This window comes from Nilaparvata lugens, chromosome X (genome assembly GCF_014356525.2).
Source record: "Nilaparvata lugens isolate BPH chromosome X, ASM1435652v1, whole genome shotgun sequence".
NCBI classification, from domain to species: Eukaryota; Metazoa; Arthropoda; class Insecta; order Hemiptera; family Delphacidae; genus Nilaparvata; species Nilaparvata lugens.
This window is the reverse complement of record NC_052518.1, coordinates 57,121,438-57,141,815: the sequence shown is the minus strand read 5'-3', so window position 1 is coordinate 57,141,815 and position 20,378 is coordinate 57,121,438. Positions and strand designations below refer to the sequence as shown.

At 31.5% G+C, this 20,378-nt stretch overlaps 1 protein-coding gene across 1 annotated transcript; it reads right to left on the bottom strand.

The window, feature by feature from the left end:
* Positions 1 to 11,916: 11,916 nt before the first annotated feature.
* Positions 11,917 to 19,389, bottom strand: LOC120355065. Its single transcript, XM_039443362.1, has 5 exons — positions 18,965 to 19,389; positions 17,872 to 18,001; positions 15,810 to 15,981; positions 13,646 to 13,745; positions 11,917 to 11,995 (listed from the first exon to the last, which is right to left on the bottom strand). Exons 3-5 carry the CDS (start codon positions 15,970 to 15,972, stop codon positions 11,932 to 11,934), a joined length of 327 nt encoding a protein of 108 aa, XP_039299296.1. The 5' UTR covers positions 15,973 to 15,981; positions 17,872 to 18,001; positions 18,965 to 19,389; the 3' UTR covers positions 11,917 to 11,931.
* Positions 19,390 to 20,378: the final 989 nt, after the last annotated feature.

Genomic DNA, 20,378 nt, shown 5'->3' with positions numbered 1-20,378 from the left:
CCTGTGTTATGTCCAAGTCCAGAAGATAGAAGTGCTCTTTCCTCAGCTGCTCCAATAATCTCGGTAGTTCTTCTATCAATGTAGCAATTGGCACATCTGCAAGCTCTACTTTGTAAGGTATGCCTACTGGTTCCTGGTATTTTTGTTTCGCTTCGTTGTAATTGTCATTGGGAAGCACTTGTAGAATCTTTTGAGACATATCACTTCCACTGTTCAATAGGTAAGCCAGCTTTGCTTTGACTGCATGTTTAGCTGACACCATATTAGAGAATTTCCCTCTTAAATATAAGTTGTATGCAGCACATTTATCCTTTTTTAGAACAAAACGTCTCTTATCCATTGCCTCACAATCATCCAAAGCACAGATTTTCACAAGCATCATATTGTCACAAAAAGGTTCTGTAATAGCCACAAGATTTGAGTCATCCTGCACAAACAGTTCTTCCCCAGCAGTGTAATCAATATTTCCAATGTCAGTCACAAGGTTGTCATTGCACATGTTTTCTGATAGAAGCCACAAACCAAACCGCTCATTGCTAGACTTGATTTTATTACCACGGAGCATAGGTACATTAAACACCTTAGAAGTATCCATGTTTATCGCACCGTTGACACTACCGAACTGAACGAATGCAGATCAATGCAGTGGTATTTATAGTACGATAGTTGAGAAATAAGGTCATACAGAATTATTGAAACAAGATTTGGATGCTGACAAATTTTATGAACAAGAATTAAAGAAATCAGAGTTAACTTTAGATGAAATGCAAGTTTATTTTGAATATTAAAGAAAGTTGGAAAGCGTTATCTCGTAAAGCGTCTCGGTTTTAGTGAACCGTCTTGGATAGATAAGAGTCAATTACTAACTAAGTAAATATTTTACAATTGATTATATATGCTGATCATTCCAACTTATAGTTTAATATGTTTTCAGATATGAGCTCTCGAACAGAAATCATTTGATGAATATATAAGCTCAGTATATTATAAATAGGCATTTTAATGAATTACGTAAATATGATTCTGTTTCTTTAGAAAAAATGGCGAGAATACAAAGTTATCGTTGTGAACTAACTGAACTATTGGAGACGCATCAGCAATTATTGGACCAGTTAGCAGAAAAAGGATGGACAAATCTACAATATTTAACATTTGTGAGACTATGAAAAATTAGGAGTTTAGCATAGTGATAACTATAATCATATTTCAGTTTGTGATTTATATGGTACATCATATGATAAATTCTGGGGGAATGGCGATATCCCAGGCTCATGCAGATGTGATTGTGCACATCTTAAAGAGTCTATCGATAAAATTAAGAAGGTTATAACAGAAAAAAATAAACATTTAACAAAAGAACAATTAAATGAACTTATCTGGAATTTTTTTTTCAGATTTTCAGATGAGACAGGCTTAGAACAAGATTGATAGCATATTCTGTTTAATTTCAGATTGGAGATGGATTCAATTTCATTTGATAAGAACTATTTTTCGAATAAAATCGATAAAAAATATAGATGTTGTTATTTCGAACTTATTGACAAAACAATATTAGAATTGAATAATTTTGGAAAAGAAGGACTAACGTTTGAGGAATATTTAACATTTATAAAACCTGGTAAAAGTGAAGAACAGAAGTCAGAACATATAAGCGTATGTTATATTATAAATAAGAATATAGTTGATAGACATCGAAGACGCGAATTAAAGGAAATTCCTGAATTTTGCTATTGTAATTCATTAGGTTGGTTGAATATTCGAATGTATTATTTCATTGATGATAGGTTAACAGATAAAAACATTGATAGTGTAAGATTTACATTTGAAATTATGAAAATGTGTGGCGAATCAGCGATGTTGTACAAACTTTAACTTTTTTACAGAGATTATGATGAACTCGTTAATTGAGGAGAGAATAAAACTATTAAATACTAAAAGCTTTGAATGTGAAAATTAATTGTAATACTTGTAGAGGTTTAAGGAATAAATGTATTAGTTGTAAGTTAGGAATAAATAAATGCAAAATTATTATAACTATTGACAAAAGTTTGAAAAATAAAGACAATATTGTACAAATTTTTGATTATTGCATACCATATTTGATGAATTATGTAAAGAATTATCAAAAATAAATGCTGTATAATGTTTCTCATTCTATGATTGTTGATTTATTGAATTAAACCAAGCTACTCTAGTTGTAAAGGTATGTGTAAGTTAGAATAATATATTAAGGCGGTTTAGTCTGATTACACTCTATATTTCCTTCTCAACCTGTAACGTATAGCTTGCAAGATCTAAACGGAGAAGTAATTAGTGGTAGGTTTTATGCAGAAGAAATTAAAAAAACGCAATTAAACGAAACGGAGAGACAGGTGTATTTGATTGAAAACATATTAAAACGTGATAAAAAAGGACTGTTAGTGAAATGGATTGGGTTTTCAACGCCTAGTAAAGATCAACTATTAGATGAAAAATAATCTTTTGTAATCTATTGTAAATATCATGTACATTTATTGTAAATAATCTATTGTAAATATCATGTACATTTATTGTAAATAATCTATTGTAAATACATTCCATTCAGTGTAAATATCATGATGTACATTCGTTGAAAATATAATAGCTCCTCATCAAACATTGGTTCTCATTTCGTAATATAAGAATCTTTTGAACATCCATAATCTGTTTGATGATGAGGAGGAGAGGAGGTGGAGAGTGTTGGCCTGCATTCCAATCTCTGGGAAACGCCTCTCTATACATGTAGCGTCATCATGCCCTTGGTCATTGTTCTAAATACCAGTGGCTTTGTTCTAACTATTGTAAAAATTTTCAGTACCTTATCAGATCACGTTCTGTACGTTTGTAATCATGAGTCAATTACCAATTGTTAACTTTGATAAATTAATTACAAATAAAGAAAAGCCTGCATTTTGTAAAAATGGAGAGCTACTACCTCACAATGCAAGAATGTTAATTATATCTCCCAGTGCTGGGGGGGAAAAACAAATCTCTTATTTAATTTAGTATTTGCTGAAAATGGTTTAAAATTTAAGCACATTTACTTATTTCAAATAGGATTGGTATGGACTTTGACATGATGAAAAAAGAAAAATTCAAGCTCATAGCGTTTAAAGGAAAGTCACTAGATAGATCTGAGATAGTGCTTGAGAACCAAATTTTGTAACAAATTGAATGCTTCAATTACTTGAGATGTCATACAGACAAGGAAAGGTTTAATCATTGCTATAGAAGTTTCATCAAACTTCTTAACAAAAACAGTATGAATATTTGAAGTTTTTGTTTTAACGCAAGTTTCATTATCAATTTATCTAAATTTGAAACTCTTTGTTTTATTCTGATTCATAGTTTCAGATTGAAGATTTGATGTTGAAATTGAAGTGAACATAATATTTGAACGATTTGTGACAAAATCAGGAAATTGAAGAAGTTTTGGGCAATAGCCTGTTTTTTCTTTTCCAACTATTGTATTGTTCGCTCTATCTAATAAATAAATAAAGCTAATGAGAGAATGCTTTATTCGTGTAGATTACAATATATACTGGTTTTTTACACTTATATACAATTATAAATGAATTTACATAATATAGACTGAGAAAATATTTTTTGAAGTGCATATGATATGAAAAAAGCAGTTGTCAATAGTTGTAGCTAATATTGTTATGCATTAACATGAATTTGGAAAGAATATTTGAAAACATCCTTGCAACTAACTCTAGAACGAGAAACTTAAAGAGTAATAGGGTTTTAGCACATCTACAAAAGAGTTTCTTATCTATACTAGACTGGGATTGATTCACTTTAATCTGTCAGTATAAGTTGAATTGGGTTCTTATATCTTAGAGATTCATGATGCTGAAGCTGTCTGAAGTAAGATCTGACTGAGAGAATAATTTGAGCATATCTTCCAAGGTTGACTCTCACTACACTTGCATATGAGAGAGTTTCTTGTTGTGTTTTACCAGTACATGGAATCTCAAAGTGAGTATTATTATTTCTTGCTTTCATATTACAGAATCAAACAGTGATTCAACAAGTTAATATGCAAGTAATAACTATTAACTGAATCAGTAATTTCCAACTCTTGTAATGTGAACAGATCTATTAGTATAATTTATCAAATAGTTTCATAAAATAACTAACCTTTGATTTGCTGTGTGCTCCTCCTTCTCACTCTCCTTCTCCTTATCCTCCACTCTAACTCTGCTTCTCATGTTATCATGATGAAAAAAAAAACTCAGTTTTAGATGTTCAGTTGAGTGGATTTTGGAGCAAAGGCTGTGAGTAATAGACTAGTAATATTTGTAATTACACAGAAAAGTTTTCTGTCTATTTGTTATGTATCATGTTTCTGTAATCTTTCAGATAATATACTTGCATATTCAAGGTTGAATTTATGCACTGAGTCAACATAAATGTATAGTTTTCCTAATATTTCTGATAAAGGAAGAAGCAAAATCATTCAAGATTCGGTAATCCGCAGGTTTTGCATTGAAATTTTCCTATAGGTTATATGTCATTCAACTAATATTATTTGTTAGCTGAGTGAAAACGACAAGTGAAGAATAAATAACAGTTAAAACAAGGAGAGACTGGTGTTCTGTTTTTTCAGTATACACAGGCGTTGATATGGATTTGTAACAATGATTCTAACCCATGTCAGCAACAAGCAAAGTATCATATAGTTCAAATTCAATTTTAGAAAATAAAGTTGCTGTTTGTTTGTCAAAACTATATGCTTTTGTTTTCATGAGGTGTAAGTTCAAAGTGTTAGCAATGCTATTTTCTAAATAAGTCACTTGACTATTACATCAGTATCTCTTTCCTCATGCATGAATCTTTTCACCCAGCTTGATTCTAATTTTATAAATCTATTCTTCTCAAAGTCTTTCTTGAGAAACTATGAAATATCACACTTTCCTCCAAAATGAAGAAATTATCCAACACTGTGAGTGAGAATATTGCACAACAGCTGAAGCCAATGAAATTATAGTGTTTTTTCACTTTAACTTTGTGGGTTGAGAGTAGTGAGATGAAAAAAGCTATTCATACTTATCTGGAGAACTGTAATCTAATTCATGTTGAAAGTGTACATCTAACTAGACATAGAACTAACTCATAACTAACCAAATCTCTACACGTATTTATTGTTTAACAAAGGATGCTAACAACAAAAAAATTCGTACCAAAAAGATTGCTTGAATCTTACTTTCATCATATTGTAATCTTAATTTTCCAGCATTGCGGTGTTATTACAGTATTCCATAAAAGTTTTTCCTTGCTTGTGACAGAAACTCAATTGATAGAGAATCTATGTTCCTTATAGCATTTGAGACAAATTATTCCTCTTGATAGACAAATCTCCCAAGTGTAAGGGATTGTGATCACAAGTCACTATGATCGAAGAGAGTTTCTCTCTCTCAAATTTGTATTTTAAAATTCTGCTAGTTGCTGTTCCCCGAATGTCTCTGTGGTTTTCAAAAAAAAAAAAAACTAGTTCTAGCTAGATATGCATATCACCTGAAATCAAATAATCGCTTTGCTTCTCTCAACAATAGCCACTTGTGCTTTCACCAACTTAATCTGAATCACGACGTTCATTTGACTTGGAAGGGATACATCAAGGTTGTCTTTACATGTGTCTTACACTTATCTAAATACCTACTTGCATAATTACTCAAATATAACTATAATCAATAGCTTTCATTTTTCCTTTGATAGAAAAAAGTTCTGTCTAAATCTGCTTCTATAATATTACTACCAGTCTTAATTTGTTACTCAAATAATCTACTTGCTTTTCATTTTTAACAATCACCTTCAAGTACTTTCTACATCTTTACATCAGTGCAACTTCATCTAATTTTGCTTCAACTCTGATGCACAATTTTGGTGACATCAATGATATTAATTTATCAAATAATAGTTGTCTCTTGTCAGGAGCCTATAGGCACTTTTATTTATACTTGAAAGTAATGCATTGAACTCGATGTTGAAAAAATGCATCGGTCTCTTGAGAGTTTGATGCATTAATGTAGTTACGATAAATATTTTCTTGAACGAATTTATGTAGCGTTGACACAGGGTTTGAAAACTAGATAGAACCAGCTAAAACTCTGTTGTTAAAAAATCTTGTCATCTACATTATCATTAATGGTTGTTGAGAAGTAAAATCGTAACTCGTTTATTTCTGTTCAAGTAATTTCTGGATTGAGCCTACTCAGTAAAATAAAATACAGAACATGTCATAAATGTCATAACAGGGAATGCTGTAGGAATCTTCAATCTACAGCAATTGTATTTATTATCGTAGTTATCTCAATCATAGAAAAGCCAGCAGTATTAAAGATTGGTGACAGTGGAATAATTATAATTGATATTGCAGGAATGTGAAGAGTTGTAGCGAAATCTCATTGCTAGGTGTGTGAACCGGGAACATTGGATTTTCAGTGATAAGAGATGGTTCAAAATAGCTTATTTCGTTGTTGATAATAGCAAAAAGGAATTTAGAAATATGGTGATTTGAGAATAGGAGATAACGCATGGGGCCATCTGTTTTTGGGCCATCTGTTTTTTTTTCCACCTAGTAGTTTGCACAATCTTTAAGCTTATGCGAGAGACAGAGAAACGATGGGTGTATCACACTCTCTCGTACCCTCCGAATTATTCAATTTGCAATCACTTTATAATTTTACAGTATAAAGATGTAACAGATTAACTCAGTATAAAGATGTAACAGATTCACTTTAATCTGTCAGTATAAGTTATTAGATGTATTAATTTGCAATCACTTTAATTTGACAGTATAGCATTAGATGTAGAAATATGGATTCACTTTAATCTGTCAGTATAAAGATGTAACAGATTCACTTTAATTTGAAAGTAGAGAATTTTTTCCCTCATTTAGCATTCACTTTAATCTGTCAGTATAGCATTAGATGTAGAAATATGGATTCACTATAATTTGACAGTAGAGAATTTTTCCCTCATTTAGCATTCACTTTAATCTGTCAGTATAGCATTAGATGTAGAAATATGGATTCACTTTAATCTGTCAGTATAGCATTAGATGGATTCACTTTAATCTGTCAGTATAGAGAGAGGGAATTTTTCCTCCAAAATGGGAAATTTTTTTTTTTCCCTCACTGAGAGAGAGAGAGAGATATATCTCTCTCTTTTCAACCCCCTCGTCCTCACTGGGAGAGGGGAGATAAGATAAGGAGAGGGAGAGGGAGAGGGAAAGGGGGAGGGGGAATTTGCGCAAACTCAGGGGGGTGGGGGTGGGGGGAGGGGGGGTAATTGCGCAAAAAAACCGGTCTATCCCCACTAATCATAGCTACTTATGTTACTCTTTAAATTGCGCGTCAACGTATATATATAAGGTTTTTTGAAATTTTGCATTTCAAGGATAAAACAAAAGGAGAAAGAGTCTCTTTCAAACGCCAGTATTATCGTAAAAATCAGACTATAGAATTATTTATCATAAATCAGCTGTCGAGTGGATTATTAATTGCATGAAATGACGCATGCAATTAATATCCCAATGTAATTTGGTAAAAAATTAGCTGTCGTGTGAACTATTGCAAGCGATGAGGCATGCAATATTGATAACTCAAAGTAGGTAGCTTATTATTTTCTCCCGACTTTTCTCTGCTTTCAACTTGGTAAGTAGGTACTTCAACTCGGTATGATTGTAGCTGTTTACAACAAATTATTAGCATCCTAATGATAATAATTTTACTTAATATCAGTAATTATTGACGATACATTTCAAACAGTCATTAGTGGCTTACACACCAATATTTCGCCGACATAACAGCACATAATTCACCCTGATGGAGGCTGTGGTTTTTAACTGCGCGAGGTCTACTGTTCACAGAACTACTAGTTATTTTTCCAACTGGATAGGTCAACAAACTCTATTGGGAGACATCAAAGGAAAATGCAAGGTGCTGCATTGTGATAAAGTCACGTTCGGCAGACGCCGCCAGTATGTTTTTTCGATGAAAATAGAAAAAGATGTATCAGAAGTTCTGGCATCCAATTATTTAATATTTTACCTGATTTCATGAAGAGTATGATTGAACGCAACTTTAGATCTCAATTAAAGAAGATTTCTCTAAGAGTGCTCTTTACTCAAAGGAAGAGTACATTCAACATTACTCCATATGAATGGTATTATGCTTTCTTTCCCTGTGTCTTGTGTATTTGTTACTGTGGGCTGTGTCTTTTTTGTTCGACTATTTAGATTTTTTGACAAGTTCCAAATCCCCCTGATTTGGGTGGGCAGTCAATGCTATTTAATCTATCTATCTATGCATGTAACTGGTTCATAAATATGAAACATGAAACACCATTATGTAATGCACTTACCAAATGCAGTCCCAAAATAAGTACTACCAAATGCACTCCCAACTGGATAGTTGGGTTAAGCAAGCTTGAAGCTAGTATTGAAGACACTCCCCTACACTTATGGAGGCTTATAACATTAATCCATTGTACCTTGTTGTTCAATATTGTTTTTTCTCTCAGTAATTAAACAAAATAAAATAATTTTTCTCTCCACAGATGCAAATACAAGAAAAAAGTGGAACAAAAAGATGTATGAACTTGAATACAGAAAAAAATCGTTTATACTATATTTATATACCAACATTTTAATAGTGTACTTCTACAGAAATACTATCTTAAACCAGAACCACATCTGCAAAGAAAATTAGTTGTAAATAGGCTACGATAGGATATGGTTGACGGGATCAATTCTACTTACTTATTATAATATTTACTATTCACTCTATAGTATTTACTGATTTTCCAAATTTGAATTGAATAAAAAGCTTTTCAAAAATACAGAATATAGGTTTCAAAGTTTCGATCAGTGTCAAGTGGTCAAATTGACTATATAGATTGTTTTTCATAGAGGGATAAACTGAGATATAATAAATACAAGTTCTATAAAAATTGTTCTGTATTGAAAATTTGCCTGAAAACAAAAATTATCGAAATAATCTATCACTTTTAAACAAAGTAGGCTATATATACATATACAAAAGATACCATGTTACATCATTATCGTATCAACGGTAAAATAATAATATAAATTGACAAAATTAAATATCATTTGCAAATTATGTAGTATTGAAAAGCAGTAGAAATCTACTTAATTGCTTCTTAAATTTCATATTCCTTTGATAAATGATTCTTCTTAACTAAGTAGGAAACATACAGCCATCTATTATAAAGATATTTTTTTGTCAAGAATCAATTAGTACTCAAAAAAAATCATGTGTGTAAGCCTACTGGCCTAATAATCCTAGTAAAATATTAAAAGAAAGATTAATTATTAGTAAGATGATGAATAATAAAGATCAATAAATTATCATGGGAATTGATTACACAAAAAATATAAGTACAAATTTCAATTTTATTATTATCCTTATTAGCTTATGGCTTTGAAGGGCGAGTAGACCCAAGGATTGGTTGCTGGAGGTCACCCGATAGAAAAATCCATCGTCAATATGGTATAATGTAGTATTGCGGAGCGTTACGATTTCCTTGACCAATTATTCCATGTCGACTGAATGTGTTTTGTCAACTATTGAACTCGCAACGCAAAGGCACAGGTAGCATCCTCGTAGAGGGGAGGCAAACAATACTAACTGAAAATCTATTTTTTCCAGGAAGGGTATAATATGGAAAACACATGTTAAATATTTCCTGCCGCCAAAGTGCAGAACTTTATACCTGGCACTAGAATTTTTAGAAATAGAAGCATTTGGTTAACTTTGGTTTTACGCTTCAGTGAACATAGTCTATTAGCAGGGTAGTTCTACCTGAGGACACCATCGATGACTAATTGACCGGGCTTTCTAGAAGTACCTAACGGGAAACATTCGACTTGTTTCATGGAAGCAAGGCATTGTAATACGGAATGAGTATTTATAGTTCTATAAAGCAAGGCCTTTTGGTTCTAATACCAGAGACGTCAGTCTGCAGATTGTTGTTATGGAATGCAGAAAACTTCTTTCACCACCCTTAGACAATAAATGCTGTTTTGAAAGATTGAAAGACATGCCGCTTCCAAAATCTATGGATATGGTTTTAGTACTATATACATATATATATATATATATATATATATATATATATATATATATATACCCGAGGACACCATATTTATATATATCAAATATATATTAAATCTATGGATATGAGTTGAAATTTTACTGGACCCACAACAGGCACAAAAATGTAAATATATATATATATATATATATATATATATATATATACCGAGGACACCATATTTATATATATCAAATATATATTAAATCTATGGATATGGTTTTAGTTTAGATTTTGGATATGTTATTATATATATATATATAAATATATATAGTACTAAAACCATATCCATAGATTTTGGATATGTTATTTATATATGTATATACTGGGTGATTCATAATTATGGTAAAATAATTTGATACGTGATAGTACAGGTAAAAATAAGGAAAAAAGAAAAAGTTCCCATAAACATAGATCCATAAACGCTTCATTAGCGAGCTATACAGAGTGAAAGATTTCGCCCGGAATTCAGTTCCTCTGGTGAAATACACCGATGCTGAATTGTTTGGGGACTAGTTTTTGAAAAACTTATGCTGGATTTATATGGAGAAATATCTGAAAAATTGAATAGAACTACCCAATCAGCAAAATCAACTTGAATCGAAATCAAAACAAGCTCTTTCTGTCAAACGTGAGGGCTTGATTCAAGATTTCATTCGCATGCGTTTTGCTCGAAATGAGTTGAATTCAAGAGTCCGTTTATACATCGTTCAAGCCAGTTTCGAGCTCGAAATGCAGGCTCTAATCAGGCTGGTGCTGCGAGCTAAAATCAAGGTCGCGTTGCGAGCTCGATTCAGGCCCAAGATGCACGGTCGAATCAGGATTGAGATGCAGTCTTGACTCAGGCTTGAAACGCATGCTGGATGCAATCCCCCCATTCAAGGCCACCTGGCACACCTTTCACGAAATGTAAGCTCAATTCTATTGTGATTCTAGATCAATCAGAGTCTGATTCAAGCTGTATGTTTAGAGTGAATCAATCCTGATTCAAGGCATACTGCCTTCTTGAAGTGAGCTTGTTTCAGCTTCGAATCATGAATCTGAAATCTATACAATATATATATATATATATAGATTTCATCTATATATAGAATGTATGGATGTCCACTGAGTATAGAAATAGAGTATTAAGGCAATAGTAAGATTGGAGCATTAGTTTGGAAGAATAATTGAATCATGAATAATAATAATTACAGATTTATTTCAAATTCTGGATGAAATTTGAATTATGATTAAGCATTGATATTGGATTGCACTGGCCTTGAATCAGATTATTAATATATATTTTATATTTTTAATATTATTCAAATTGAAATATTCCTTAAAATTCTCCTGTGAATGGCAAATTACTTATTTATTCTCTCCTGTCAGGGCAGTCTATAAACTGTCTCTGTAGCTGTATTAATTGAGTCGAGATCGACCTCTGCTAACAATTAACAGCTTGCAGACTGTCCTGAGAGGGAGCAGTGCATGAGTCACTCGCCATTCGATGAATTAATTAAATCAAATTTGCTCCAGTTCAAACAGCCCTCTATGCTTGCAACACCTCAAATGGAATACAGTTCATATACATCTGAGTAACACATAATATTATTACTTTGAATATCTATTAAAATATTAAATATTATATATTAATATCTATATTAGTTTATTTTCTTTAAAGCTTAATTCCAGAGTATATCATTATGAGCGAAAAATGTAAATAAGAAAACATTATTTTCAATAAAATGCAATGATTTTTATTAAATATTACAAAAATTGAACTTTTAATATATAACTTATTATATATTTCTACTTTGAACTGCTATCGTCCTCGATTTGAGCTTCATGAGGTGTAGTCTCTCTGCTCTTGGTCCTGTAAAATATGAAATGTACAGTTAAGTGGGATAACTTAATAGGTTATTATGAGTAAAATATGAAATTCCTCGGTAATCTATTCTCAGAATGCTGATTATGTAGCTTATCAACTCATACAGAGTGTCCCAAAAATACATACATCAGTAGTACCACAACCACGGTATTCTATTCTTCAAGGTATATTCTGAATCCTCCATAGTTTTCATGTAATCCGGCATTTAATTTTTTAAAAATAATCACCATATTTATTTTATGGATGAACATTTTCCTTAGAAATTTAGAATGGTATCATGTCTACATTAAAGTTTTAAATTTAAGTTTACTGTCTGAATCATGGTTCAATGGAAATGTGTATGATCAGTAAAATTCAGAGCTTCCAATTATTCTCAAGAGAATTATGCCTGATTTTGTAAAATCCTATAATAAATTACTGAGATATAGTTATTTTTGTCTTCTAGCTTTGTCTACGTGTCCTCGAAAAAACTTAAGGGCAAGGTACCATATGGTTCTTGGAGTGATATCCATGCCATTTCAAAAATATCATGCAAAAAACTTTTATAAATTGGAGTCTGTTATACATACTGTAACTTTCAGGATAAGTTATTGGTCAAATACTCTACCTTTTGACATGCATAAATGAACTTCAACCCCTCATAAGGGGTTGACTTAGGCCTTCATAAGGACATCTCATTTACATTTATGACAGTTTGGCACACTGTCAAACGAGAGAAGGGGAGCATTTCGAGCATCTTTTGAAATTAAATGTAACAGATTACTAAATAAATAATCACTTTTTCAATGTGTTCCGTTATTCATTGAAAAAGTGTTGTTTTAAGTTTTATTACTTTTATCAATCATTTCTATAAAAACTAGAACTAAATCAGCCCCCATTTTTGATAAAAGTATCATAGAACATTCTCATTGATGTCATCATTCTTGTTTTAAAAAAGCCTTTAAAATTATATACCACACAATGGGTGTTTACATTTAAATATTTGAGTTACAACCCCTCATCTCTTTAAAAACTAAAACTTCAATCAGCCGCCATTGTGGATACAAGTATCATAGAACATTCTTATTGATGCCACCTTTCTTGTTTTAAAAATACCTTTACAATGATTAACCACACAATGGGTGTTTACATTTTAAATATTCCAGTTACAACCCCCAAGTAAACCCCTTATGAGGGGTTGGAACTCAGTGTACATTAAAAGGTAGAGTATTCTATCAATAACTTATCCTGGAAGTTACAGTATTATATCTACAACAGTCTCCAAATTATTGAAGGGTTTCCATACATATGACTCACTCTGTATATGTGCATATGTATCGTTGAATTTCAAAGGTTGTTGAAAAACTGTGTTTGAAGGAGGTTCCGTCTTTGGATAGCAGTGATTAGATATTGGATGCAAAAAAGCAAACATGAAGAACAAATTGGAGAAGAGTATTGGGAGCAAGCGGTAAAGTGGACGAAATGATGGATTCTTCTTTGATTCAAGTAACTGATTTGGAATTTTTCCAGATGTATTGGGACCACTAATTCATGATTATTCCATACTTTTTCATCAATAACAAAAAATCATGGTTAGAAATGATCCCCTAAATAATTTACGTTGTAATTTCAAACAATAAAAAATTGTTCACTCACCTTCTCAACAACCTTGTTCTGGCTTGTTGAAGCCATTTCGACGCCAGCGATCCATATTTCACTTCAATTGCAATGTCACCAAAAAACGTTTGAACAGCAACTGTAACAAAATTGGATGAGAAATAATATAGCAATACATTGATATATACAGTCATAGTGATAGTATAGCAAACAATGGGCTACTAGATCACCTTCTTACATAATAGGTGGCAAATTAAAAATTGCATCAATATTATTGAACTCATGATGAAATATACCTCTTGGAGATTACCAACATCTTTAATTCTCTTAAAATGTAAACAAATGGTTTTTTTCAAACTTCAACCCATATAATCATAAGTCAGAATTTATTCAAGAGAAACACAGAATCCTATTGATGCAAAAATACTGCAAAATTGCCACAAAAAAATTCTAATAAAATAACATTCTCGTATGGTATGAAAATGAAAATATTTTAGCAAAACCTTGATCCTCCGCATCAATGAGCAAGAAGCAGCATAGGTTCAGCCTTACAATAGACCATAAGAATTATTGTTATGCTCTTAATTGTAGAACTAGTTATAGCCTAATAGATAATTTTATGACAAAAAATAGCATTTCAATGCTATAGATAATTTTGATTTAATTTCTTAAATGCTCTTGTCTCAAAATTTCAAATTTTAGAATTATTGGTTCTTGTTCTAAGGTACAGTTTCAATGGTGGATATGTTACAAGAAGTTTGACGAATGAGTGAGCTGGCAGAAGTGTTAACCGCGGCTAGAATGCCACCTTTAATCTTAGTGTTTAGTCATTTCCAACATATATCCAGTAATCGGACAGAAGAACTTGCTGTAGCCTTTTTTTAAGATTATGAAATTCTGAATAAATGATATTATTCTCAACTCTCCAATGAGTACTGAGTTGAATTTTTCAAGATCGAGTAAAATTTTGATGAATTTCAGTTTTTGATCATCAATATCATCCAATTGTTCCCATTTGAATGAGAAATTCGAATTCTCTCTGGTCGTGATTTTGTGCTCCACAATCTGAGATCAGGTAGAGTGCTCTATCTCATATAGATTTGAATGGTAACAATCGGAAGATATTGATAATCAAAAACTAAAATTCAACAAAGTTGATTTTTTTCCTTAAAATTTTACTCATTTTTGAAAAATTGTAACTCAGTACGGTTCTCTTATTAAAGATAAAGAGTTCCGAGTGATCTCATTTTTTTCAGAATTTCATCATCTGAAAAAGGCGAGAACGAATTTCTCTGTCCAATTAGGTACTGGATTTGTAGGAAATAACTGAAAACTGGATGAATAATCAAAAATACAAGGTTTTTGGGCCACTCTGTATCTTTATAGCACAAGACTACTCTTGAATAATACATAAAAATAGAAATCTAAGAAAAATAGGAATAGTATAATATCTAGAAATAATATTCTAATATTTTTATTTATAAGAAAAATATTGGTTGGTTCTGAATTTATTTATCCATTTGTGAATATAATCTCAAATAATATAAATATAATTGGGAAACAATAGCAGGCTTTGCCCAAAACTATTTTATTGCCAAATATTGATAGGTAATGGATAATGTCCCAAAATGTTTTTAAGTTTTTACTGCTGAAAGTTCAAGTTTAAATTTCATTGATGAATCAAAAATATAGTTATTAAAAATCAGAAATAGAATATAAACTGCCAGCAGGCCCCCTTTTTCATGTCTATATTGACTGGACTAATATGGTTGCAACTTTGAGCAAGCTATTGTGAACGCATTACCGTACTGGGAAAAAACATACCTATAGTCTTTTTCCTTTAGGGCTACTCTTGAATAATACATAAAAATAGAAATCTAAGAAAAATAGGAATAGTACCTATAATATAGAAATAATATTCTAATATTTTTATTTATAAGAAAAATATGCTAATTTTAAAATGGGTACTTGAATTTATGTTTGTTTTTATTCGTACATAGGTACCTACAGGTATGGTTTGAAAAACAAATACGGCACAAATATGGTTTGAAAATACATCTACTACAGTGCAGTGTAAATATGGCCTAAAACGCTAACCTTGCTAACATATAAATTAACATACAATAAAAATAAGTAACATCCATATTTACATAACCAAAAATGTCATATATTCGACTATAAAGGAATACGGTAGCCTACTTACTCAGTATGCATTTCGATATCTCACTCCCATGAAATGGAGTTTTTGTGTTCCCGTTTGATGCACGGCCAGTATATGAGAATTTCATGGCCAGCTCATCAATCATTAATCTTCTCAAGATATTATTGACACATTGGCCAATATTAGCGCTCCCCACTGTCCTCATATGCTTTATCTAAAAAAATCAAAACAATTTTATTAGTACTGTGTAAAATGATCAGTCATAAATGGTTTGCGAAATAAAGGATATTCATTCCGCAAAAACGTTATTTTTGAGTGGAGCTCAGTTCTGTTTAACTTATAGTAAGATTATCCTAGGAAAGAAGCTGAAAGAAATCTACGATGTCTCTCAGATGACGTTCCAAAAATGATGCAGTAAAATGCGTGCGTGGGGGCCCTGCACTCTTAGACTCCCTATGTTCAATACAAATTAACAGAAAATTTCATAACTATATTCACTATAGGGGTTATCTTTCCTATTAGTTGAAGAGATCCAAACATACAGTTACAGTATTCAATGTATTCAATGACAATTCAATGTTATGTCTTAATGTAATCACGATTTCCACGGTTTGAGTTAATTTTAAAGAATAATGGTCATTAAATTTTCTCAGCATTGAACTTTACACAAGTTCTATTCTGTAATAAGGTTCTGCTGTAAGGTTCTGTTTTTATAAGGTTATTATTAAATATTCAGTTATATTCCTTCCAAAACCTTGCGAATTCTAATGCACATTAAAGTTGAAAATATTTTACTAGTTCTGTTGAATATCCAAACAAATTTTGCGTTGGAAATAATCGATTCATGTCATCATAATGTCTCTAAAAGAAAAAGTTATAAATTTGATAAGAGATCCATTTCTATTCATTGGAAATTGTATCGGTAGATGCGTTCCTTTTTTGAATTAAAAGTTTAAAATACTCCTCTGAAACACTTTGTATAACAAGGCATGAGCATATTGTACCTAGATTGTAAACCACATCGTCTTTGACTTTGGTGTAGGCTACTTATCGGATAATACACTAAATGGATAAATAACTAATTGAATGAATAAATCAAGACATACCTATATAATATTTTTTCGTTGGGGCTATTCTTAAATAGAAATAAAAAATAAAACTCCAAGTACCCTTTTTTAAATTGTTTATTTACGAAATGTTTCGACCTTGATACCATTATCAAGTGATTGAATAAAATAAAATGAATAAAAAATAACATTGAATAGATACTATTACAAACCTCTTATTTCTGATCATAGCTAGTACATTCATATGATTTTTCAAACTATAGATGTTAATTTTGAATTTATATTTAATAATGATAATAATAATAATACTGATGATGATGCCCACATAAGATCATAGGCTTGTGCGTGGGTAATGAGTGAGAGGGATGATGATGAGAGGTGACTACTTTTTAGTTAGTCAAGACCGTCGGCTTATCGTCTCCTCTGAAAGACCATATCTATGTGATTGTGCTGTGGTCAAAAACTTTTGCCCCCGGTCGAGATTAGAACTCGGGTTCTCTTGATAATTAGACCGGTTCATTATCACTTACTCTAACGAGCCATCCAGTTAAATTTGCATGATTTTATGAAAAAAGGATTATTGATGTCCAATTGGACTGAATTTATTATTTTATCTCTGTTTAATCATGGAAATATAAGTGTAAAACTGGGGCCCTGAAACCTGCACTGAAAGTTAAAGCAAATTTCACATTTATGCGCCGGCAAAATTAATAAGAGATAAAATAATAAATTTAATTCAATTGGACATCAATAACCCTATTTTTGATAAAATCATGCAAATATAAATTTAAAATTTACAGTCCTAGTCTGGAAAATCATATCAATGTACTAGCATAAGTGATCAGGAATAAGTAGTTCGTGATAGTATTATTTTATTTAATGCTATTTTCTATTCAATTACATGATAATGGCATCATGGCCAAAACATGTCGTAGGTATATAAAAAAATTTAAAAAAGTGTACTTAGATTTTTATTTTTATTTCTATTCAAGAAATATTTATTATATAAAATATTATATATTGCTGGAGTTACTCACAAACGATTTTCTCCTCCCATTCTGACTGGAAATTGACCATCTCTCTCAATGGAAGTAAAGATTATCTGATGATATTTCCTCATCTATGCAAGCTCTTGTTATTTCACTGCTGTTTGGTCTCGCTTCTTCGCTGTAATAGAAACAATAACTGAAATTAGGTCATGATTTTTTAATTAAAGATAGCAATTAAATTAGAAAATTTCTCGTAACTTTGGTACCGTATGACTATTAAAAAAATGAGTTGATTGAAATTAGGGATTCAATATTAAAAGGGAAAAGAAAATGTCAAAAGTTTCCTGATAACATAAAATGAAGCTTGATTGATTTTATTTATGTAGATTACAATATATACTGGCTTATGGGCCTACACTAAACTTATACAATAGCTTACAATACAGCAAAGTTTTAGATGAATTTACATAACATAAACTAAGAAAAAAATTATTGAACTGTACAATGGTATGAGAAAAAATCAATTTGGAATAACTATACAAGATAATATTGTAATGCATCTACATAAATTGGCGGAGCTTTGGACATATCAATGTCCATTCTTTGGAAAGAATATTAAAAATATCCTTCCCAGTAACTCTCTACCAAGTGATCAAAGATTATAAAAACAAGGAGTGTCCTATTCAGGAATATTGTATCCCAAATTCAAATCCCAAAAGCAGTGAACAACTAGTGTTCAAAATTTGAATATTTTTCATAAAATGGGATAGACATAGAACATTTTTGAAGAGAAAATAACTGTGGATTCATTCAACTATAGGTATTGTCTTAATAAGCTATCAGACTGAGTAAAAGATCAAAAGCGATTGCATGAAATTTTGATTCATTCTGAATCAACATTAAAAATAGAGTTGATACTATTTCAAATAATTTGTAGATAAGTAAGAAGTGGGCAATATTTGTAAATTATTTAAAAATTGAGAAAATTATAAAGAAAGACTTCATTTCCAAATCTATTTGAAACTTCTGACAATACTGGATCTGACGACATCAAATAAGAATTTTCAAAACAATTTTGTTTCCAATACAATAAATCAAGTTGGTACCGTAATAAAAAAATATGGTTGTAGTTTTCATTTACCTGCACTGACACTGTAGACTCAGGAGCAGACACAGTAACGAAGAGGAACGAATACAAAAATGAAGAACACAGGAAACAGGAAAAACAACAGATAGAAACTCAATAATTAAAACAAACCTATACACTACAACTAACTATCTCACTGGATCACTGGAGCGCACTGTGCGATATGTCATCCACTTTAAAGCTTTAAAGTTTAAACCGTATAGTGAAAAGTGAACTAACAAACAGAAATTCTCGAATGGAAGAACTCTTGTCTTGTCTCAGAAATTCAAAACCAAACCATCATACCCTCTCCACTTCGTACCTTGGAGTTGGCCGTTGGACACACTATAGCACGTATAGTGGAGAAATATAGTGGTGACTGGAAAATAGAAAGTAGAAAGTAGGTGCATGTGCGTCTGTGTATGTGTGGGACTGTATGTGTGTGTGTGAGAGAGAGAGAGAGAAAGTGTGAGTGAGTGAGAGAGTGGGTGTGAGAAAGTGTGTGTTAGAGGGAGAGAGAGTGAGTGGAGGAGAGTGCTAGAGGGCGAGTGTTGGATTCCTGTTTTCAGCCCAAAATGTCACTGACAAAAAGCTGTCTTCCCTTTTGTTTGAAAATTGAATAGGGTAGTGCAAATTCCTGACCATGAAACAAAACATTTTTTGTTGCATGTTCTATCCTTCAGCAGAAAACTGGAAACATGCTCAATGGACTGCTATATAGATCGCTGATTGAGAAGCTCTATCAAATATAAGAAGCAGTTAATATTTTAATTGAATTAAAGTTACGTTAATTTCTAGCGTAATTTTGGGAGGATTTGAAAATATTTTCACCAAAACATCCTAGACCTTAGTAGAGCGTATGTCAAATTGTAACATTTTATTAAAAAGTTCTCAAAAAGCTTATTTAACATTTTATCACAACCCCCAAGCAGCAATTAGATTTTTCTTAAATGAAGGGTTCGCCCTTCATTTAAGAAAAATCTAATTGCTGCTTGGGGCTTGTGAGAGGGATTCTCACAAATGGTTGCTTTTTGTGTAATTTGAAACAGATAAGGTTTGCTACCCAGACAGAAAGTCTATTTCCAATTTTTTATTTTAATCTTGTTGAAAAATAGTGATCATTAACATGCTTGCATTTCTCAGCTTAGAATCAGATTTCTGACGAATTTCTCTATACCCATAATATACATTTCATATTATGCAATTCACGATTATATTACATTATTATATAATGCATGATTTGAGTTTCATTCTATAATGTGTATAATTTTCCATCGAATATGCACTTTATTGTATAAATACCTTTTAAGGAATTCATCTGTAGTTCAGTATACTCTTATACTGAACTATTACAACAGTTTTCAATTGAATCTTGTATTTCGTGAAGTGGGGGAATATCAATGCCACAAATCAGGGAATTATTCATTGG